This window comes from Notolabrus celidotus, chromosome 22 (genome assembly GCF_009762535.1).
Source record: "Notolabrus celidotus isolate fNotCel1 chromosome 22, fNotCel1.pri, whole genome shotgun sequence".
Taxonomy (NCBI): Eukaryota; Metazoa; Chordata; class Actinopteri; order Labriformes; family Labridae; genus Notolabrus; species Notolabrus celidotus.
Window position 1 is genome coordinate 5,749,907 of NC_048293.1, and position 24,040 is coordinate 5,773,946.

The following is a 24,040-nucleotide window of genomic DNA, read 5'->3' on the forward strand; positions in this document are numbered from 1 at the left end:
CCCTCATACTTGTGCATTGATGTGTCTGTGTCACGCAGCAATTCTCCCCCGAAACGCCTGAGGGCAGTGAGGTCTCTCTGATAGCCGGTCGCCTGTTTCCGGCCACGCTACGATCTCTATTTACTTTTCCACAGAGATTCAGAGCGTGTTGTGTTAGTCTACAGATGATACATGTTGCTGTTTATCATACAGACATGATTACATGAAGAATAGAGAGGAGGAGATGAAATACACGGCCGATGTGCGGCCAATGAGTGGGGATCCCGGAAGTGCTGTAAACGCGTGAAATACAAGCCGCCGAGCGGACCAATCACAGGGCTTGCAGTTTCGATTCGACGCGTAGTTACATTTTGGAGGAGGTGCACGTCAACTACCTGCGTAGGCTTCTACATAGGTACGGGAGCTACCTGGACCCTCGGCGTAGGCTACGCCATCGATTTGACGCAGAAGTATAAATCAGCCTAACTGTATAGAAGCAGTCAGTCTTCATGTTGATGATCTTGTTTGCTTAGTTTGGTCATAAAGTGACATCAGTATTAATTTCAGTCTGTTTCATAAACAGTTAAAAACTCCTCACGGGGGCTTTAAGTGTCTGTTTTTGGAGGTACTGTATTTCCCTTTTACTACATCTGCAAGTTCAGGGCTATTTGCTACCACAGTTGTGACTACAAGTTAGGCAGAAAAGGCTAAGTACAGCTTGATGTTGCCTTAGTCATAGATAAGTTACCATAGACCATTTATTAACCCTCCCGGTTTGTTCCGGGTCAGATTGACCCATTTCAAAGTAAAAAAAAAAAGTATTTTTTCGGTATGACACTTCTTCTGCTTGGCTTAATTAGCGTAATCAACATGTAAAATAAAAACAGTTCATTTAACATATTTGCAACCCCCTCTGCATGTTTATATGACAAAGATACTGTTTGTGGGTCAACTTGACCTGACAATCAAAGTGGAGGCTGAAATGGGTCAGAAGTGTCAAATACTAATTGTTTCTTTTCAACTGTGTGAAATATTTCACCCCAATCACGAACACACACATGAAAAAAGAGTGAGTTATCCTCATTGAATCATGATCTGTGAGAATCAAAGAACACCATTGCACTAAATATTGATTTAAATGGTCAGTAATGGAGTTAATAATGAGATTTCAAAAAAATTGTATTCGGAATTTTTGGGTTCTGACACTTTTGGATAATTGAATATGCCCCAGGTCAAGTTGACCCAGGAACATTATTGCTGTTCCTGAGAAACGAACATAACAACAGTTCAGTTAGGTCCCTATAGGGTATCAGCTGATATCTAAAGCAAAGCTATCAGGACTTAAAGTCAGATCTGTGTCAACCTGGTGGGGACACTATATGGACAGTCAGAGGATTCTCACACCTCTTAGGATTAATTCTGAGAATCATAAATCCCTTTACAGAACTTTACAGAAATACATCACACAGCTGACAAAATAATTTTGACTCCACTACACAAGTGGACAACCAACTGGCAGACAAATCAATACAGCCTTCCCTGAAGCCACGCTGCTAGCTTTGCTACAGACATTGCAAAAGTTATCTCTGCCTAAGTTCTTGAAATTGACAGCTACTTTAGTACAGCAGGCCAAAGCCCAAAGGCGTCTGCAATGACACGGAAGAAGAACAAGAAGAAGAAGAAATTCAACATTTCCTCTCTGTTGTCGATCATGCAACAAATACATATGCATGCATAAACAGGAGCCCATCCGTGTGGGAGTGGCACCCCAAGCAGTTGGGGGTTAGGTGCCTCAGGGAAGAGCACTTTTGTCCAGAGTGTAAACTTGCACCTCTCCAGCTACCCAATTTCCAGACAGTGGTCTGGGACTTGAACCATTGACCTTCTGGTTCCCAAGCCCAGACCCTCCAGACTGAGATACTGCCGCCCCACAACGATACAAAACAGTGATAAGCAGTCAATGTTTAGCGTTTTTTTTTCTTTCCATAGGATTTTCTAGGAGTCAACTTTTGGAATAATCCAAATAAGAAAGTAAATGAATAAATAAACAAGCAAAACTTTTTAGCCCTTATCTAAATGTCTCCCGTCCTGTTATGAGTCCTATAATGAGTTTTACTATTTTAGGGCATTTCACATAAACTTGATAAGAGGTCAATGCAGACAGTATATCTTATTTGCTATAATTGGCCTCTGCTGATAAACACATTATGTAATACTTTGGCACTTCCTTGTAAATCTTCATATCTTTATCAGAGTCTCAGCTGCACAATGGTTCCGTAAATACACATTTTTTTAGCTGCACATTGTGAGCTGATGAGTAAGGGGTGCTGGGCAATTTCACAAAAGCTGAATAAATGTCAAGAGGGGTGATTATAATGTTGCCTGGAATGTATACCCAAAAAGCTGCCAGACTTTAGGAAATAAAAAACATACTACATTTAATTAGGACAGACCTCATGTAGCTGTGGATGCTGCTGTGGGTATTTTCTCTGCAGTTTTGGAAAATGGATAAAAAGGTGTGAATGAGATTTTCACTCTTGAGATTTGCTGAGTTAGAATATAAACAAAACCCTTTCTTATTTGTGAGGTGTGAAATAGCTTTTCTTTCATGATGACTTTTCCCCTGTTTGGGATTTTTAATTAAGTGCACCCATTTTCCTCCTTTGCTGTTACTGCAAAACTCTTTTGCAAACAAGCATGAACAATATAAAAAACAAATCAGCACCTGCAAGATGAGTAATAACCTTGCAAACCATGCTTCCAGCTTTAAGTAAAGTCCTCATGGATGCACTCTGAGGAGCAGAAATACATTAGCTATAGCTATAGGGAGCTGAGTCCGATGGAGAGGATGAAATAGGAGATGGGTGTGGGGAAAATGTGGGGACCTATACAGCATGCGTGAAACTGAGGCAGCAGCAGCAGCAGCAACTGGACTGAGGAGAGGGAGGCCTGTGGTCCAGGAGAGAGTAAATCTGAGACATAAACACAAAGTGGATCAATAAGGAAGGAGGAGGAGGAAAAGGCAGGCTGGTTACTGGATTGAGTGACCACCAAAGTCTGCAAAGTCTGCAGCTTTAACGTTCTCTCCAAACTGTAGATATCAACACAAAATTAACCACTACACTTGTATTTTCACAATATATAAGGAGTAACACAGCGAAAATTGAGCAGAAGATCTCCATGCTTTGCATAATCCATACTGTACATCGATTGTGTACACAAGCTGGGAAAAAATCACCTTCTGTTGTGGTCAATATTGTTTTGACTACAACAACACAGAGCCTGAGCTTGTGAGAGGTTATAAGGAATCAATAGTAAACTATTCCTGGAGAGTGTTTACACTAAAGTCCCTGCTCGTCCAGACAGGGCGACACACAATGTCCTTTTAAGGGGAATGAGGGGGAACGTCTGTTTTGCTCAGGGAATATTTCATGTCTTTGTTACTGAGGAGCCACCTCACTGTTTCAAATCAAGGATGGGAGAGACATTTATATTTGCTCTGAGAAAGAAAACATGAAAGCATGGAAAGTTGTGGTTGTTAGATCACATCAGTAATGGAATTAAACAAACTATACCATCTCAGGTACAGTGTTAGTACAAAATTGATGTACAATAATGCATTATTGTCCTAACTCTCAGAGGTAACATGTACTATCTGAAAGCTTTAGCTTCTAGCTACTTGGATGATCAAGGTGTTATTACCATTTATACAGTCTATGGTTATTACATACAAAACATAAGGCAGGTGTAGAGAATACAATACAACTGCATGCTTTTACAGATTGAACTTCATCTAGAAAAGTATGTCAAACGTAAACATTTAAACTAGATCCACTTTGACCAAGAGCAATATTGCAGTGCAGAAGCCCCTACATAACAGTATTAAAATAAAATGTAATACTGTCACGTTTAGAGGTCATTTTTAAGGATCTAAGGTAGTGAACAGTTTGGATTTTTGAAGTACGTTTTCTTTGAAAAGTATCCATTAATTAGAACTTTATAACGTAAAGAAGAAAATACATTAACATAGCACTAGTTTTTTCTGCGCCACTACTTCACATTGCAGAAGTCTTTTCGAAACGCACTTGACCCGACCACGCGCAACCATGCGCAATGACGCCACTGGACGCACTTTCAACGCGCCCAACTTACAGTGAAAAGATAAACTGATAAAAACAGCAGCATGTAGTTTAGTTAACACACGACATGAGAGCAAATTATCCCACATTTAGTAACAATTCAAGGCTTCATTGAAAACGAGCCTGTATTTGGTTGTTTTTTTAATGGCAGCCATGCAACAGGTGTTATAGAAGAAACTTGTTATAGGCCCAATTAGTAAAAACAGACAACCAATGAAAGTCTTTGTGGAAGGAGCATAGGGGATTTCAATAAGGCCTAATTATCCAGATATCAACACCTACTTTACACGACTTTAATGGCACAACTATTTAATTACACAACTTGCTCTGCCATAAAGTTCCACTTACTTGTTTCTGGATGCTCTCCTGCCCAAAAGTGCTTCTCTTGAAGTCTCTCCCTGCTGATAAAACAATTACAATCCCATTGGAGCAGCAGGGTCCGGGTCAGTGCGGACGGTGGTCTCCACAGCGCGAGGAGGGCACGGGGGACGAGGGAAAGGGTCTGTTGGCGCCGCGCGCTCCACGCTCATTCCCGAAAGCCAGCGACTGACCCACCCTGCAGAGTTAAAAATAAAGTGGGCGCATCCAGTACATGATCTGTGCGCGAGCAGGGACGGACATTCCAGACAAGAGCTGGTGACTCTAAATGGCAGAGACACTTCTGATCTACCGTACACCCCCCTCCACCCGCCAACCCCTCTACACTCCACTCCACCCCGCCCAGACCCGGCTCTAATCGCATGCAACACCCACCCACCCAAGACACTTTCAGAAATGTCACCTCCACTGCTGTTTTTGCATGTCGTTTACAAGCAGTACAGAGAGGTCTGATAGGGCAGGGGTTCCCAAAGTGTGGGTCGGGACCCCTTGGGGGATCGTGAGGCACAAATGGGGGGTCTTGAGATGTCTTCCATAATTAAAAAAAAAAAGTTTTTAAACATGTGTATTATTATTATTTATTTTTGTTTATTTACCTTGTTTTCTTATATTTATCTTCATTTTTGTTTGTACTGTTAGTTATTATTATTTGTTTATTATTATTATTTCGCGTCTTTTTGTATTTATCATTTTTCTCTTCTCTTTGTTGATTTTATATTACTTATATTATTTATTTTACCTTTATTTTACCAGGTACAACATGTTTGAGAACCACTTCTCATTTATAAACATGACCATAATTTGTTAACTTGTGGTGAACAAAGAAATACTGAAAAAAATGCTATAAAAAAGTTGAATGACAAAAGTTATCTTAACATAGCACATTTTGCCCATTATAGTAATACATATTGACAAAAATAGTAGCTAAACTTGAGATAAAAACTTGAAAATACAAAATGTAATGAGTTTTAATGAGACATGGGGGGGAGGGGAGAAAAAAGAAAAAAGTTTGTACGATGAAAATGACTGTATGTTTACTTTTCTTGTAATATTTTAATAAAAAGACCTTGATCAAAAAAAATGTAATGAGTTTTCTGCCTTTCTTTTTGTCATATAACTCCTAAGTTTAGAGTTAGTGAACAGTTAATTATCAAAAGCATCAGTAGCAGCAGGTTAAATCATAACGGCCCAGGAAACACATCCACATGCTCTTATGTATGCAAAATTTCTGCAGACCAGCTAAATGAAGCCACATTAAATCACTTTGAGGGACAGTGGGGGTCACGAGTCTTTGGCACCTATATTTTGGGGGTTGTGGGCTGAAAAGTTTGGGAACCCCTGTGATAGGGGAGGCAAGTCCTGGACAAAGAGTCTCACATTTCAAAGGATGCCCAACACCTGTCAGAAAATGTGACACAAATAATTCAATACAACACAGTAAATATGGTACTTTGATGTATTAGCTCGAAAACTTTCTTTTTTCTGTACTTCATACTTCCATTCAGAGGGGTAATTATATTTTTAGGGCATCACAGGTATATTTAAGATATACCAGTAGTTGATTTTCAGATTAAGCTTTTTAATTTTATGTTATCTTTATTTAACCAGGAAGTTGTATTGAGATTAAAATCTCTCTTACAAGCCTTGCCTTGAAACCATTCAAGAAATCACTGCCTTGCAACATAGCTCAAAATTACAGAGATATTTTGTTTTGTTTGCTCTGAGTGATGTATCTTTAGATCTTCACATTTTTATAAAATTAGAGTTGTAGAAGTCTAAAAAAAAGTCACATGTTTGTGACATAAGTGTCAACTAATACAGTTTTCAGAGCTGCTTGGGGACAACTTTGAATAGTTTAAAGTCTTTTTTTGCACCGACATACCTGATTTGTTACAATCGCATGTAATTCAAATGTTGGCATTTTTAAATATGGATCAATTTAGCAGATATTTGTCTTACTGACAAATTAGTTTAAAAACATTTTTGGAAATGCTTTAGTTGATCACCTCTGCTGTTTTGGGACTTCTCAGCAGTCCAAAAACAGCTGCAATGGTTGCAATGCAATCTTCATCGACTCAAGTATGTTCATTAATAGTGCTTGAATTTGGCACCAACAGACTGGAATGTGAATCTTAGCGCCTTAAATGTAATAAAAACAGATGCAATAAATAAAATAGGTTGTGTTTTTTAAATCGGAGCATACATACAATGCAAGCTCTTGGTATGTGACAGATGTTTTCAAACTACACATTTAAATGACACAAACTAAAGATATTTTGGTCTGTTGACAGGTAAATAAATAATTAAACTCATGTAACTGCAGATTATTTAAAGATGCAACTTAAAGTTCTGATGTAATGTCAACACTTTGGGATGATTTTGGGCATTAACATCAAAATATAACACGAAACAACATTTTACTTCAAATATGTATTGTTTTTATAAAAAATGGCCAAAAAAAACGGGCCAAAACACGTCTTAAAAGCAACAGGAAGCTGAGTGTTTATAATAAAATACATTTACAACTTACCATCAAAACATAAATAACAATGTTTTTTTTACAAAATGAAATGAGCAATTAATATATATATATAGAAATATAGAAAAAAATCAGTACAAAAAGTGGTCACCATGTTCCTTCACTGTGTCTTCAGTATTTCTCGTCTTTGGTTCCCCAGGGGAAAATCTTTAGTCACAAACTGAGCAGAGCCCAAACAGTCCTGAACCTACAACTACTGTAAATAATATGGCTTCATATCCATATGCAGCTGACCCGGCTTTGACTGAGAGCTGTCCTGCCTTTGATTCAGCTGCTGCATAGTAACACAAAGTAAAAGCAAAAGCACTATTCAAAACATAACATGAATGAATGCATTAATATTTTGGGCAACACAGCACCAAGCTTTGCGTATAAAACACAACTACAAAACACATTCAACAGCATTTCAAACAGAATACAAGAACAAAATAAATACGACTTCAGAGGCCAGTGAGAACTAAAGGCCTTTGGAATTCATTTCATGCTGAATCGGGGTACCATATGGTGTTGGTTTTTCTGTAGCTTTTACAGCGAAATAAAAAAGGAGGTTAGAGATCAGGGTTGGTTGCAGTTTAAAGGGCTTGAATCAGAGACCTTTGGTTTAATGCTACTTGCCCTGTGACTTCTTTCATTTAAAAGTACTTAACTTTCTTACTCACCACTTCCCTGTAAGGCTACAAATCTGTTATATCACAAAGTGCTGCTAAGTGGTTGTTAACTTTGCTGACGTAGAAAAAAAATAAATTATATAACAGTAATCTGCTTCATTTAGTTTAATACAGCACCTGACTATCCAACACATAGCTTAGGGACGGAGGGGAAATTACACTTGTATGAAACTTGTCAAAAAGTAAGGCACTTTCTTTTTTAATTCTTAAAAAATTCAATGGTGTTTTTTGTTGTAAGCTTATAATCAAGGATAGCTGAAATAAATTATTAACATAGAATCCAAAAATCCTACTTGATCCAAATGCACTCCCAAAAAGAGTCTAAGTGTTCCTCCTTTAACACACTCATGTTCTGCAGGATTAGGGTCTTTGAGTGGGTGAAATATGCAGTGCTTGAGGAAATAAGTACATATCTGCTGTTAGCTTTACAGTATATGCAAACTGCTAACAAATCTATCACAAAGTAGTACAGCTGCAGAATATTATCCTAAAACTAAGGTGTATTTACATTTTCTTGTAACATTTTAAAGTACAAAAAATGATGAAATCACACTTGGGTAGTAAACAACATTAAAGCTCCTGAGGGGAACTTTCAGTTTTTTGTCGATTTTGGCACCCCCTGTGGACAAAGTGGTAATTGCAGATTTTGTCTTGGACATGTCTTATCAGTGTTTCTTGACTACAAAAATCAAATCCTGCTCTCTTTAAAAAGTGAATAAAAGTCAGTAGCATGTAGGTAATCACTTGGTCTGACACCTACCCCTCCTCATTACAGGAGCTTTAAATAAGTGTAACCTCAGAATTTCTATTGACCATCTACTAAACTTCAGTTTAAAGGTCCTCCAGCTGTCTCTGCAAACTAACACAGTAGGCTGTCTATGTTTCATTAGGGTAGAATCCAGCTGAAACTACATTGTGTCAAAGTATTTAAAGGAGCCTTACTGCTGGTACTTATCAGAAGATAATGTAAAAACTCACCTTTCATCAGATAAAACAAATGGATCAGTTGTGGGAACGTTGAGAACTTGCTGCCCTGGATATTTTATTATCAAGCTTAATGTTTCCTTTTAAGTTGATCCCTAAGACAAGTTATAAATCTTTGGTATAATCTGATTGTTACAAGCGATAATGTACACTGCACATATAAAAAAATACACTTTCAATATTTGATGTAAAAAATACCTTCATAGAAAAAAGCTGCTTCAACTTTCAAACTTCAAAATCAATGTAACAGTGCTCTTAGAATGTAAAAAAAGTCAAGTAAAGAGTTTTCAGGTGCAAAAGTTAAAGACAGACTAACTCCCTGCTGGGGACAGTTTAGTCTAAGTGCTCACTGCTAATGTGTCTTCATCCCGGGGATTTAAGAAGAGAGGAAGACATCAAGGTCAGCGATGACAGCTGCCTGTCTTCTGGCCACAGTGTTTAATAGTCGGTGAGGGAAAGATGGAGTTCCAAGGTCCACCTGGAAGAAAAGAGAATCGTTTGGCAAAAACAAACACTTTTCAGATATATCACTGCCTGAAAACCAGTGTATTGGTTATTATGGGGGGCATTTTTTACTTTATTTGATAGGACAGCTGAAGAGGGACCAGAAATGAGTGGAGTACAGAGTGGGGGAATACATGCAGCAAATGGCAATGGCCGGGAGTCAAACCAGCGACCGTTGCAACAAGGACTGTAGCCTCTGTATATGTGGCGTGTGCTTTGACTGCTAGCGCCCCTGCATAACATCATTTGAATTCTTCAAACAACATTTAAGGATGATTTGGTCTAGTTCTAAATGACTGGCTAGATCCAAGTTCTCTGGAAACCTGCATCCACAATGCTCAGAACCAGAACTGACACAAAATCCAGAGCCAGGCCATTAATCCATATTATGTACCACAATCTGACCTGTGATCAGTGATAAACATTCATTCCCTTAATGCCCTGCTTACTTGAGAAATTTGAAAAGTCAGAACAAGAATAGTGATCATAATTAATCAGAGCCTTTTTAACTAAATCTATCCACTTGTAATCAATTACTTTATTTTTCTGTATGAAAATAAGGAGACAAGACTTCTGTTGTAGGCTTTGAAAATACATCTGGTGGACGATTAGAGGTTTTATGAAATGCTGCATTTCATTTGATCAACACAAGAACTGTGACTGCAAGTTTAAGAGGACCGTAACTACAAGGTGGTGCCAACTGTGATTGATTTATACACATTTTTACAAACTGGACAGGAGTGGTTTGTTGATTTAATATTTTTTCCCCTCTGCCCCTGTTTTGATAACTCCACGTCATTCAGAGGGGGTTATTTATTTTATTTATGATCAGCCAAAGCAACCACCCACTGATTGGCAGTTCATATTTGGTGTTGTTGACAGTGAGTACAGCACATATACCTACAAGGAAGATAACTCTAGAGCAACCGTATCTCACCTGTAGCAGGTGGATGACCCTTGTGACTTCCTGTCCATTACGTCTGACTGGCTGCAAGACCCAACAACTTGGCATCATCTCCCCTCTGACAGCGTCCACACTAGGACGAGGCAGAGTCTCCTCAAACACAGACTGCATTGCCAGCACGTAGCGGCCACCCTGAGGCAAGGAGTGAAGAAAAAATGGAAAGTCATAAATAAAAAAAAAGGCAGTGCAGACGTTTCATCAGCCAAGAGGCAACTGTACACTGACACTTATAACCAGCAGCTGACACTGTTTGTTGTTTGAACACACACTGCTGCCGGGTCAGAGTTGTTTACATTCAGTCTTATTTCTGTGAGCTTCAGTTCTGTCCATGCAGCTGGTTCTTAATGTTGTAGATGAAAAACACCATATCACAATGTTTATAATAAATGAATTTAATTACAGAAGATAAATCTGCCACATTAATATGAAGCTAAGTTGAAAATGTCTCTTTCAAATTTAAGTATAATTAAGAGTAAAACTGTGCTGGACGTGCTCAGTGGACCAGATACAAGGGTGACTATCAGTAATCACCAGGATGCTCACCTGTTTAGACTCGGTGCTAATGCAGCAGAAGTCCCGCGGCTGGCTGAGGTGGCAGGTGGAGGGATCAGTCAGTATGTAGACTAATTAAAAACACAAGGAGAAGACAAGAAAAAGGTTGATGACAACACATATAACAAAACTTTTTAAATATCTCAAACCAGGAGAGCAGAAATTTATTTTTAAAAGGTCTCGAAAGCAATTAAAAGCTTATTTTTTCATTACCTCTAGACTGTAAGAAATGTTAGAATAAACTATTTTACTGTGCTTAGACAACAAAAGACAAAATAAGACTTTCCTTCAGAGTGGAGCGGATAAGTAAAAGAGTCTCAATGACGTGGTTACGGTTGTAAGAGTCAGCAACATACTGCAGGTGTGAGAATGACGTTGGTCATGCAATAAACGGATATAGCAAGGCATTGATGTATGGGACTGTGAACTTTAAGGTACTATACATAGCTAATGAAGCTGACACATCGTGTGATGCGAACACATTTTGAGGGTCCATAAACACCTTGCAAAAATATAATAAGCTTTGCAGCACAGACAAAAATAAAAATATTTTCTATACTCTTGCAAAAATGCAGGTATTTTTGTCATCACCTGTATAGCTTTTGAAAATGTTATTATTATTTAATTTGTAACTTTTTAAACATATTAACAAGACAAGTAAAAAGAAAATCAAACAATGGCTCAGGCATATGTAATGGAAGAAAACAAAATAATAAAAATAATACTGAATAAAATAAACAAATTAATAAAGATAACATGAGAAAAATTGAAATAGAACAGAAATTGTTTAAAAATGATTTGAAAAAAAAAAAAAAAATTAGAAATAAAAAACAATGACATCAAGTCTGCAGGAAGTACAAAGAAATACTGTATTATCTACTAACTAGCTTTGACTGACTTATCTATACACCATTCCACCAAAGGTATAATGTAATTGTACTGGAAGCGTTTGAGGATGAGCGCTACGAAGACATGGTAGCTCACCCAGCTGAGTGCTGTCATCTAGTGGTCGTGTCCAGACTGAACGGACTGACTGATTGTACATGTGGCTCTTGGACAGCTGGCAGATTATGTTCCACAGACTGTCCAGGGGTCTGTTCAGCTCCCCGGCCCCCAGGAAACCATGGACAGACGGGCTGGAGGAGGGCTTGTAGTAAGCCTGGATGCCTCGTTCTTCTCCCTGATATCTGAACAAACACAGTCGAGATACGCAAGCAAATGAAAGATATTTGTGGGTTTAGAGACTGAATTAAGACTTTGCTTTGCTTTGCAGTTGATCAATCTCATCTCAAAGAAAGGAAAGAAGTCCTGCAATGAGAGGAGATTGACAGAGGTATTTTTAGAAGCATTTGTAAAGTAAGATAACTGACCTCCAGCCTGCTGTGGCCTTGCCTGTCATCAGGTTATTCAAATCCCCAGAGGACGCCAGTCGCACCTGGGGAGAAAAAAAATCACAATTCAAGCTGATTGAAATGTCCAAACGAGTAGATTCAAACAGGGATGATCACTTAATATGGACTACAAACAGTAGTATGAAATAGCTGGATGCTTTGGTTAGTTAATAACTCTACACTCTGGAGGTGTGTTGTTACCTCAGCCAGAGCTCGACCGAGCAGACTGGATGTGATGTCCTGATAGTTTGTGGATATGGAAGAAGAGGAGCCAAAGGAGGCGGTGCGTTGACGAGGACAAGTAGCTGGTGATGGAGTTGAAGTCATCAGGGGCTCAAAACCGGTGACAGGAGGCTCGAGGCGGACATCTAGCAAAATAAACATTGAATGTTTACGATACAGAGTGTAGAGTGGCAGACATGAGCACACCCAACTGGAGAACTATTTCTGAAGTTTAATTAGTTTCTAAATTAAAAACATTTCAAGGGCTCTTTGTTTTTGAACATTTCTACTTTTCTGCGACTATTGTGCCAACGCCTGTTTGACTTTTGTGACTCTCAGTCCAGGCCTTACCGTGGGCCGACAGCCAGACTCTCTGTGTCTTCACACTTTGAGGACCACATATAGGAGGACGTGTCCTGACCTTCAGCCCTTCATCCTGGAACCCTGGGATCTGAACAGACCAGCCACAACAACAAAATCATCCTCTGTGCTGCAAGAAGGTGAGCTGTCTGCATTTTAGAGTAAATCAAACATCACTGAAACACTGCTTTTTTTGGAGTTTTTAGTTAAGAAAAATGATAAATGTAACATGTTCTAACCTGTGTATTTAGAGGAGTTCTGCTGCCTTGCTGTAGCTGGGCGGTGTTGCCGCTGTTGTACCCTGACGTTGGTCCAGAAGAGAGGCTCAGGCTGGATCCGGTGCACAAGGTGCTGTTACTGATTCTTGTCCGATGCTTCAGGTCATCCTGTAGTGACAGAAGGAGGCGGGAGATGCTAGTGAAGTTATTTGTATTCTGTTGTGATGTATATAGGACTCTAACATCCTAGAAAATAACCTACATTTTGTAAAAACCATACTTAGTTCTCAATAACCAGTTTCAAGTAGAGAAATGTGCATTTTACTTGACTAATAACTAATCAAATTCAACCTAAGTAGAGCAAAAACAACTATTTGACAGATGTTTTATCAAATTGATGTAATCAAGGTCAACAATTTTAACATTCCAGCCATTGCTATGGTAACATATTGAGAAAATGTACAAATATTCACAGTTATTATTCATTAATATTGTTAATATCCCATCATTTACCTCCATTATTCCCTTCAAGCAATTAACATAAACACAGGTCTGGATTACGTCAGCAGTATATGACACTTAAGTGATGTCAGTAAACTTCTGACACACACACTGACCTTGACCTCCTGAGAAAGAGCCTGCTGCTGAAGCCTCCTCTTCTCCTGCTCCGTCCTCTCTCGCAGTCGCTCTCGAGCCTTCGCAATCTCTGTCCTGGCCTCCTCACGAGCTCGCCCGTACTCCCGCAGCAGCTGCTCGATGTCAGAGGGACACTGGCCCTCTCCTCGTGGGGGGTCTGGTATTCTGTAATGAAGATAAATGAGTGAGTTGAATGTAAATCACTTACACATATCACTGAGCTTAAAAAATTGTCAGCATTCAATTTGTACAACTAAGAGAATTATGACCAGTCTTCTGAAGGAACCAGAGTCTTACCTGGTGCTGTCTACAACCTCTCTGCGGGGCTGTTGTAGGTACTGTTTACGCTGGCTGGGCGTGGGGGCAGACACCTTGGAGGAGGCTACAGCCTCTTGTGGAGAGGAGCAAAGATGTTTGCCGGGACTCAGACTGCGAGCTCTTCGACAAGTCTGAAGACGTTCCTCCCTCTCCTGCTTCAAACCCTGAATGCTCCTGCGGTGTCTAAGGATGTTAGAAAATATAAGAAACAAGAATAAGATTTACAAAAAAGAGGGTTGAAACTAACTGTGCAAAAACTTTTGGCAATGTAGGTTTAGAGAAAGGGAACCATTTAGAATCAAGAGCTCTCCTCACTTGTCATACAGCTGCTGTTTGCTTGGTGCAGACGTTGTTGTTTCAGGTTCCTCTGATGACCTCGGGGATAGCATCTTCAACAGTGTATCTGTCTCTCCAAGACCGTAATGTAGCTTGGCCTCTGTGAGCTCCACAGTCAGCGGCGTGGGGTTCATGCTGAGGTTGACCGTCGCCATCACCTGCTCTCTCTCCTGTCTCAGCCTCTCTATCTCTCTCACTCTTCGGTCACCCTGCACCATGGACTCAACGTGTGAGCCGTAACTCTCCATCTCACCCCACTCTGCGCTCTTCCTGCTCTTGACGTTGTCTTTGGGAAGGAGCGTGGCCTGTTTGTTGGAGGGTTTTGATTGCTGGTGGCTGATGCCTGACCAGTTGTTGAACTTATTGTGCATGGGCAGGTCTTCCGGGTATGTCTTTTGGTCTTGACGCGGGGAGATGTTTGCGACAGGTTTGATGTTCACGAGGATGTCTGTGTTGCATTCGCTGGGTGCCAGTGACACCATATCGTCCTCCTGAAGCTGAACAGCCCCGTCGCTCGCTGGGGACGGGTTGTAGGAATCATTGTAAGAATCTAAAGTCTCAACTGCAGCTCCTCTGTAGCTGGATGTTTCTGAACGTCTCACTTTGTGCCCATCAGTTGGTCTTAATATGAGGGAGATTTGGCCCTGCACAGTAAAACCTTCTGTTGAAGTCCTCCACTCCTGATAGGAGTGTCTTTTGGATCCGTCTCCTTTATAGCTGACATTTCTCCTGCTGCTGTCCGAGTATACATCCAGAGATGACGTCAGGCCTACAGAGCTTTTATCAGAGTCTTTGGGGCTTATGCAACTTATTTCACTCACTTTATCCCGGGATAAGGATTCTGATTTACAGGATGAAGCATCATAATCCTGTCTGGGCATTTTGTCAAACTCTGAAACAGTAGTGGATCCTGACGCTTTGCTCGAGGGCACAGTGAGGCTGTCTCTTTCAGAATTACTGTCTTTATGTCTATCCTGGTACTTAGAGGGATACCATGTTGATTGGTTTCCTTTCTGCTTCACGCGTAGTCTCGCTGCCACCGTCATTATCGGAGAGGATGCCCGGTCTGTGTATGTTGCTTGTTTAACATCATTCCTCAAACGGGGACTAAGATTTTCATGTTTCTTTGATGATCTTCGGGTCATTTCAGATATCGCATTACGTTTCTGGTCCAGTGCCTGAGGCGGGCTTTGCTTTGAGAATCTAGAAGAAGCTGATTTCACGCGTCTTTGACATTCACCAGCAGTCTTCAAAGAAGATGATGGGCTATTCTCTGATTGAGAGTCAGAGATTTGTGCTGAAGAATGGCTCAGGTTGGGCATACTCTGCATCCTCTCATCTGTCTTCACCACACAGTGCACTTTCTTGTCTTGAGACACGCTGACAACCTCAGAACCAATCACTTTGACTATCACATTGACTTCATGAGGTTTGGTTGCTGCACTGGGCGTTTGAGGAACACTAGAATCTTTCTCGATCGGTGAAGATCCATCCGTCTGGACTGCAACATCTATGGATGCTTGAGTTGAGCACTCTCTTTTGGAGCAGTCAACATCAGACATGGTCATATTCGACAAGTTAAAGCTCCTCTTTGGAGTGGAGTTGAGGGTCTCTCCTGACCTCATTCCCTGAACATCCTCCAGCATGTCTGAGGTGCTGTTGATCAGCTTTGAGAGGTGAGCAGACATGCTTTCCATACTGGCCCATGTTGGAGATTCTTTAATGTCCACTTTGGTTTTCTGAGTTGCAGGTCCATCTGTTTTGCTCCTTTTGTGGCGCTCTTTCCTCTTTGGAGCACCGTCACTGTTGCCAGTTTTTAACGTAGGAAGGCAATGCTCAGTTTGGGTGCCATTTTCACACATACTTCTTTGTGTCTGTGTTTCACTTGACTGGGACTCTTGTTCAGAGTAAACAAACATGATTTCATCCACCCGACTGGAGTTGTTACCAACACCACTAGTAGCGTCATTACTCAGAGAACTTTCAGTTGCTGTAAGACTGACCAGATGACTGCCAGTGTCAACAGAAGCCTGCTGAGAGGGGTGCGATGTTTTGCTCTTCTCTTCCTTATAGTCCTCCATACTGCTGAGCGTGCTGGAGAGCCCCTTGTTGGTGGCATAGGTGCTCAGATGGGAATTGAAAGGCGAGTTCTGCCCGTTCAAACCATTATCAACGCTGCAGCATCTTGTGATTCGTTTCTCCGTGCTGTTCAAAAGTGGAGATTTACATGTGAGGTCAGCAGCACTTCCAAACGCTGGGTTCTTGAAGCAGTGTTGATCTGCGTCATCTCCTTGCCATTGGTGGACAAAAGGGTTGATGTCACTGGAGGCAAAGTGCATAGGGGAGTCTTGACCCTTGAGTGTATGTTCTGTTTCCCCTTTCCTTGCATACAGGGAGATTTTTTCAGTCTTTTGTGACATTCCTTGAGAGGGTAGAGAGCGTCTTTCCCTTCTATCTAGAGTTACACCAGAACAAGTATTGATTTTGGATTTGCTTGCCAACACTGTAGAAGAAATATATTCATTGATTCTTTCAACCTGTCTCGTCTCCTGCTTGCCATTGCTCTGATGTCCAAGTTTCACATATTTAGATGAGAGACGAGTGTAAAGCATTCTGGTGTCATTGTCATCTTCCTCATCTGCATCTGATGATTTAAGGGAGGATTCTGAGGAAGAGCTTGGATGAGTCTGGATCTTAGACCTTCTGAATCTCTTCGATCTTGCCTTTTTAGACATAAGAGCAGAATTTGGATGTTTATCACCACATGTGTTTCGCTGAACTTGTCTAAAGCAACTTGTATTTTGAATGACATTTTCCTTGGGTACTCTGGGTTCTGGCTCCACAGAACTGATTGGACTTACTTCCTGTTCTGAGAAGACTTTATGAACCTGAGCTTCAGATTGGTTGGTAAACATCTCATCTTTGATTACACAACGTTGTTGGCTGTCAATTTGAGTATCTTTATCAAAGTGGCACAGTGACTTTGATAAGTGTTCAATGTTGCTGTAATTTGTACTGACATCACAAGTCTGGGCTGAGTTGTTTGAACAAGTCTGTACACAGCTAGGTCGATCTTGTGCTGCGACACAACTCTTACCTCCAGCTGTGTTCTCAGAATCACCAATTCCCCCAGGAGTAACAGGAAAGCCTTTTATTGATGCACTCTCATGAGTGTTTGTGTTCTTGTCGGTGTTATGTGGTTCATCAGATGATAACTTTACAGCTCCAGATACTTCAGATTGATTTCTGAGAGGCTGAAGTGTACTTTGTGAGCTTTGTTCGTAAGAGTAACCATCTTCACCTTCAACACAAGCTATGGCTTCAACACTGATATCCTTGACTTGGTTACAGCCACAGTTTTCCTTTGTATGACCATTGGTAAAAGGTGTTTCATCGGGTGTTTGTTGAAGTTGTGGGAAATGAGGATTCACGTCAGAGGCATCAAAACCCCTCTGGGTTCCCAATTCATGAGCGCATGGATCCTTGACGTTAAAGAAACTAGTTGATCTCACTTTCTGTTCACCTGTGACATTCATTTCTTGAAGAAAAGCATCTTTCTCCATGGTGATTTCATGAGAAACTCTTGAGGACAAACCATTTTGTTCCAAACTGGGGCTGCTAGAGTGCTCAGACTCTTTCTGGTTATCTGCTGTTGGGTTTGGTTGGGTGTTCTCTTTGTCAGAGAAGTTTTGGAAATCGACAACTAGATGATCAACTGTTGGCTTGTTTGATGTTCCATCACAAAATGTTTGACCCTGGTCAATCTTCTGCATCACGTCAGATGGTTTTAGTGTGCTGTTCTCATGGGCAGTCATCAATTCAGCTGGTTGATCTGATGGATCAATCTGATCAAGGTTCTCACTTTTTTCCACAATGCTTTCACCTTTCATCCTGTCAAGGAAATTGGGTCCACCAAAGGTTCCTTCATCTTTCAGTGGCTTACTCATATGATCTCTCACTTCTTTTTCTGTCACTGTATTCTGATCACTATTACAGCCAAGATGAACTGCAGAACATAAAGCATTCAGGCTTTTGCTCCTGCTCTGCTTCTCAACAGTGCGGCCATTCAATGACAATCTCATGTGCTCTTTCACCACTTCTGAAATCCTCAGATCAATGGCGCTACAAATTGCATCAGACTTGCATATGTGTTTTCTACCTTCTTGATATTTTCTGGGGTAATCAGTTTGGCATTGGTCTCCTTTTGTTTCTGCAGGTATGTCCTTTATTGTTACACCAACCGTTTTAACCAGCATTCTCTCCCCTACGGAGGTACCACCCTGAGAACATTTGTTAACACATTCAAAGTCCTCAAAGATCTGACGACTGGGCCCAAGTTTCCCGCTTATGGGATCATAAACTGGCGACACCACTGAAGCCGCGCTGTCCTGTCTTTTTCTGCCATCAACACAAATGGAATCAAATTCACGGCTGTCAGCTTCCACAGAAGATTGCTCCTCTTTTGAGTCACTGGTGTTATTGTTGTCATCAGGCCAAATACCATCTTGGCTGCCAATTGGTGTAAGGCACAAAGTTACCGACTCTTTGCATTTGGTCCATTTTGGTATTTTCAGGCTGCCCATGAAAGAATCCTGTTGGTCTTTGTTCCTCTTCCTGGAATTTTTACAAGCCGATTTAACAAGCTCCCGCTGTAGAGCAATGTACGGCTCAGTGCCTTTGGTTTCAGCTTTATCCAACGTTTGGTCCTTTGTTAGAAAATTGGTATTCCCAAAGTCATATTGCTGAAAATCTTTCAACATTTCTGTTGAACAATCTAGATTGCACAGCTCAGCATCTTCAATTGACGGCTTGAAGGCACTTTCAAGGTCAGAATTCTTTCTCAAAACTTGACCTTGGTTGGTAGGACTTGCGGAGAAATGTGTAACCAATTGATGATAAATTTCAGTTTCGGAGGACATTGCAACATCAGCTGCCACTAATTCAGGCTGATCTGTGAAGACCTGGAGAACTGTGACATGAGAGGCTTGTTCTTTAATGTGGTGGACCCCACTTGGTGACAAACACATGGTTTGATTCAAGGCAGGTAAGGATGCTGGACTTATGTTGTTGCTGTGATTAGAAGTATCATCGTAGGCTTTTCCCACATACTCTTTTTCTCCCAGATGTTCAACACAACATCCTACCTCCTTCAAAGTTTCATGTTTTGTTGTTAGAATTTGAGAGTCTTGAAAATCGAATGTCTCTGATGTTCCCCTTGAAAATCCAGCACTGTGTTCCTGCACTGTCACATGTGCACCCTCAGAGCTGGTGGACGCTGAGCTGCAGCTTCTAGAGTCACTCTGAGAGTCCAAGATATGTGTACTGGTTGGACTGGGACTGCTACTACTGCTATTCTCTATGCCACTGAGAATATTTTTCCTTTGGAAAGGAAGAGAATCTCTGTGAATCCTGGGACTGTCTGCTGCATCTGTGGAGGACCAAGCATCAGTGAGAGCCAGCATGTTTTCTGGCTCCTTTGTGCTGCAGCTGCTCAGGGATCGTGGGCTAACGGTCAAAACAGTCTGCATGCTCCCAGAGTCTTCAATCAATTTGTGTACAGTGTCTCTGCACCTGGAATCTGCCACTAATTGGTTGTGGGGAGGAGGCTGCCTCGTTGCACCATGGTGACTTGATCTATGAGAGCCTCGCTGTCTCTGGTACTCCTCTAGTGGGATTTCCTGAGGTTTGTGACAGCTGTTCCCAGCTAAACTCTTCCCTGCTTTTCCATTATGCTGTATAGATGAATTGGAGCCATCTGTCACCAATGAGTAGGTTGGCACCAATGTTTGGCTAAACCGCTCTACCAGTGAGAATTTCCTACTGCTTTCCACAGCCAGTGAATCTTTAGACATCTGACTGTCCTCACTTTCTGTTTCACTCTGAGCTGCCTCCTCTTGCTTAAGCTGCTCTGCTAAAGCTATAGCATAAGCAGATGACAGAGAATCAAGGGAGAAGAGGCTCTCACAGTCTGACATTCCTTCATCCTTGTCGTCTTGCTCTTCTTCCCATCCAATCAATCCCTGCTGGTTCTCCAACCATCTGCTAGTCTTCATTAAAGCCTCAGTACTATGCCATCGCCTCTGCCTAGCATCCTCAAACTGAGTGCTTTGGTCAAGGTCTTCACATGAGACGGCTGTTTTAACAGCACATTTGCTTCTGCTCATCTTGGCGTCTTTAATGCCCCCCTCTTTTCTTTGTCTCCCGTTAAATTTGCTGGCTATCCTCCCCAAAGGTTTGGGGCCTCTTCCTCCATTTGCACCTGGTGGTGGTTTCTTGAACACTTTATAAAGAGCAGTTTTTAACCTGGGCCCTACAGAATGAGACAAAGTCTTTCTGATGGGTTCTAGTCCATTGTTACTTGGAAAGGATGGTGTTTTCTCATTAGTGCAAGAGAGAATCTGACAGCTTGGCTCACTCATTTTGGGTTCTTGTACATTTTCTTTGCTGATTGGCTGCATAGCAGTTCCAACGGGTGACTTCAGGCTGATCGCTGAGTTCTGATCTGACCTGTTCTTAAAGGTCAGGTCTCGGTTTGGGAGCAGAGGTTTTCTTTCTGGTCGATCCCTGCAGGGCTGAGCTCTGGGCTCATCTTTGACAGTTGGTCTAACGCTCTCACAGGAGCTTACTCTGCTCCTGCTGTCCTGACTCTGTCCTGAGAAGATCGTAGCAGAACAACTCTGGGTTCTTTCACGAGGAAGACACTCATCTGAAACCCATTTCCTGCTGCCGATGGAGTCTGAGGTTGAGGAGGAATTTGAAGTCAGTTCTGTGGATCTGTTTCTCTTGAGGAAGTGTCTGTTGAGAAAAGAAACCAAACATACATATTAAGGATCTATATTTGGGGAAATTACTTTTATGTAAGGTTGAAGAAAACACAAGCCAGCTGAGGGAAAAACTAAACTGATGAGTAATTTACAATGTTATATCCCCTGTTAAGTAAGCAAAGAAGTTTGCATCCTTTAAACAACTATACAAGTTTTATGTTCACCTGAAGATGGGCGTGTTCTGTGGATAGAGCCGGGACAATATATCTGCAGAGAATGAGTGCCTACGAGAGACAAACTGTCTTCCTCTGATTTTTGTTGGGGACTCAGGGGAATCGGGGCTGTCCGGTCCTGGAGGCAGGTCCCTTTCCAGCCGTTGCAATTCCCTCTTAGCTTCCAACAGATGCCGCTTGCGGGCAATTCTTTCCAGCTGATAGTGCAACCTTTTACGCCTGATGCGGCTCTCTGCGCGGCAAAGGGAGTGATGCTTGAGGAGCTCGTCATGCACCGCCCTCTTCCTGGCCTTCACCACCAGCGGCAGCCGATCGACAGTCTGACATTCCTGATCCTCAGGTGTCTGACCTGTGAGTCGCTCGGTGAGGGGTTCAGGGATGAGGTCTGTTTGAACTCCTGACTCTTGGGTGAGTCTCTGCTCAACAGTTGTTAGGCGCTGTTTCTCTTGCAATATCCACTGCTGGACTGTTTGAGAAAGACATACAAGAGAGAATCATGAGGGCTGGACAGCTGTTTTTGGTATCATGAATTTGTGTTTTTAATCAATCTTGCTTTAAAACCCTGGAACATTGCCTTAGAATCTAAAAGGTGTCACATGTAATCATGAGCAGTGATTTGTTTTCTTAGTGTGGCTTGGCAGGAAGACTGCTTACTCTCATTGTGTTGCTGTCGGAGATGGGTCTGCTCCCTCTCCAGCTCTCTCTCAGCCTGTCTCTGTTCAGCGTGAATCTCCTGACGCAAACTCTCCACGTAGCACTGCTGTTCCTCCACACGCTGCCTTGCAGTAGGCTCCTCACTGGGGGAGAGACAGTCACCCAGCTGCCCTTGGAGTTTTATGTCTTCGACACTACAAAACAAACGCACAGATGCAGGAAAAAGTATGTTCTGACAGACAGCTCTATCAGTGTATTAAGACACAACCCAAAAAAAGAGATTATTTTAACTCAACTATGTTAAATTTCAAGGTAATGTTTAGTACTAGGCATGTTTCAATTGGAAACCTTCTGTTGTTGGTTTCCAGTTAAGAGACTCAACAGTAACCAAGCAGCAGCTGAGCCTGCCCCGGAAACAGCTTACTGGGATTGTTCACGAGGGTGGAGGCAAATTGAAACACATGCCATCGCTACCAGCTGAATTAAAACATGCATGAAGCATTGCCCTATTTCCACAGAATGAACACTGGTTCAACACATGTACCTCCAATCAAATATGTATGCAGTGAGTTGGCAGAATAAGGTCTCTCTCCACCACAGGAATATTCTAAGAGTGGTGAGTATTGTGGTCTGAATTCAATTTTGGGGACAGTTTTTACCTGTGGTCAGGACTCAGGGGGCAAAGGTCGATGTAGGTGCAGGTCATACCGCTTTCACTGGCCTAAGGACGGTAAAGAAGATCAATTTATTATATATCATAAATAAAAAAACTATCACAACAATTAATTAACTTTTTCATCCAGTATGTCGTATAAAAAGATGATTAGATTGTAATGCTTTCCTCTCATTACAATTTATTAACCAAAGTTCATTATCAATATTATCATTAATCATAACCAACATCTTTTTCATTTCCAGCTGAGCAGCACCCACCCGTCTGCGTTCCCTGAGGACGGCTGCCTCTGCCGGGTGGTTGAAACGAAACTTGTGCTCTCCTCCCAAGGTGATTACCATCCCTAGAGACAGAGACATGTCTTTCATCACATGCTGCGCTCACACCGAAGCTTCATGCTGATTAGAGCTGCAGGGTATACGAGTGTGCATCTATGTTTATACCAGGAAAGACTATCAGTACACTTTGAGCATGCATGCATATTAAATTGTACATTAACCCATATATGTTATCAAGTCTTATCTGTGCATCTTCAAGCTAGTGTGTAATTCTACATTAACCTTAATGTGATATCCAGCATTGTGCAGCGGTCATATGACCAGCCTTAATGCTGCGTGTCAAGTGCTGCTCAGGTCGGATTTTATGCATCATTGGGGTTTTGTGTCTATGCTGACAGCATCACTTAGTCGAAGAAGTCATGAGTGATAAAGATCATGTTTTTTCAATCTGATGTTCTTCAAGTGATGCAGCTGATACTGCTTGTGCATGGTATTTTCTTCTGCTATGAACAATACGTGATCATAATTTAATAAGTTACACCGTTGACCTACATTCTAGGACTTAAAATGAGCATATCCTGCTGTTCTCACCATGTAAGAATACAGTTATTAAAAAGTGTGTCCAATATGGATCATACGCTTCTGTTTCAATGCTTACATTTGATGTAGTCTTCAAAAAGCTTAAAAATGTGCCTCAGGATATTCAAACAAAAACAAGTGCTTGTTCTCAGTCAGGTAAAAAATGACATGTCTGTATATCCGTGAGGCTGAATCAGATAAAAGTAAAGCTACAATTCTTCTTTGTTGCTCACTTTGAAAACAAAATATTCAACCTCTGTTAAATTTTGTGCATTTAAGACACGTAAAATAAATGTAATAAGCACACAACAGTGCCGAAAAACGGTTCCACTGAGGGTAGGATCTTACCTTGAGCCAGTCTGCAGGGCTCGGTGACCTCTCTGTCGTTGAGCAGGCAGACGCAGCCCGAAAGGGGTCTCAGGGTAACAACACCTCCGCGGTTTTCAATCTCACAGCTGGCACTGCCCTGCAGTACTGGAGACAGGGAGCACAAACACAATCACACACGCTGAGGTGGTAAGTTGTGCTATTACACTGTAAGAAAGTGCTTTTTGTGCTCCATTGTGCATGCTCATTAAATAGTTACAGTATATCAGATTATAGAATATGCTTCATGTTTACTGCTACAGGGCATGTTTTCTGTTTTCTGTATGTCTCCTTTGAGATGATGC

The 24,040-nt window shown here is 41.4% G+C and overlaps 2 protein-coding genes across 3 annotated transcripts in view; both read right to left on the reverse strand.

The window, feature by feature from the left end:
* Positions 1–4,926, reverse strand: part of sptb (spectrin, beta, erythrocytic) — a 53,902-nt gene extending 48,976 nt beyond the window's left edge. The window contains exon 1 of the mRNA XM_034675363.1: positions 4,467–4,926. The gene's annotated coding sequence lies outside the window, so the exon portion shown is untranslated. The remainder of the gene's footprint in view (positions 1–4,466) is intronic.
* A 1,985-nt stretch (positions 4,927–6,911) lies between these two features.
* Positions 6,912–24,040, reverse strand: part of stard9 (StAR-related lipid transfer (START) domain containing 9) — a 56,254-nt gene continuing 39,125 nt past the window's right edge. For both annotated transcript variants that reach the window (XM_034675362.1, XM_034675361.1), the window contains exons 17-32: positions 23,718–23,843; positions 22,773–22,855; positions 22,499–22,560; positions 21,840–22,033; positions 21,177–21,651; positions 14,168–20,983; positions 13,832–14,035; positions 13,516–13,699; positions 12,920–13,066; positions 12,672–12,771; positions 12,300–12,466; positions 12,078–12,142; positions 11,692–11,894; positions 10,699–10,778; positions 10,129–10,287; positions 6,912–9,165 (exon numbers count right to left, since the gene is read on the reverse strand). In XM_034675362.1, the coding sequence (XP_034531253.1) occupies positions 9,064–9,165; positions 10,129–10,287; positions 10,699–10,778; positions 11,692–11,894; positions 12,078–12,142; positions 12,300–12,466; positions 12,672–12,771; positions 12,920–13,066; positions 13,516–13,699; positions 13,832–14,035; positions 14,168–20,983; positions 21,177–21,651; positions 21,840–22,033; positions 22,499–22,560; positions 22,773–22,855; positions 23,718–23,843 (9,167 nt within the window). In that variant the 3' untranslated portion in view covers positions 6,912–9,063. The remainder of the gene's footprint in view (positions 9,166–10,128; positions 10,288–10,698; positions 10,779–11,691; positions 11,895–12,077; positions 12,143–12,299; positions 12,467–12,671; positions 12,772–12,919; positions 13,067–13,515; positions 13,700–13,831; positions 14,036–14,167; positions 20,984–21,176; positions 21,652–21,839; positions 22,034–22,498; positions 22,561–22,772; positions 22,856–23,717; positions 23,844–24,040) is intronic.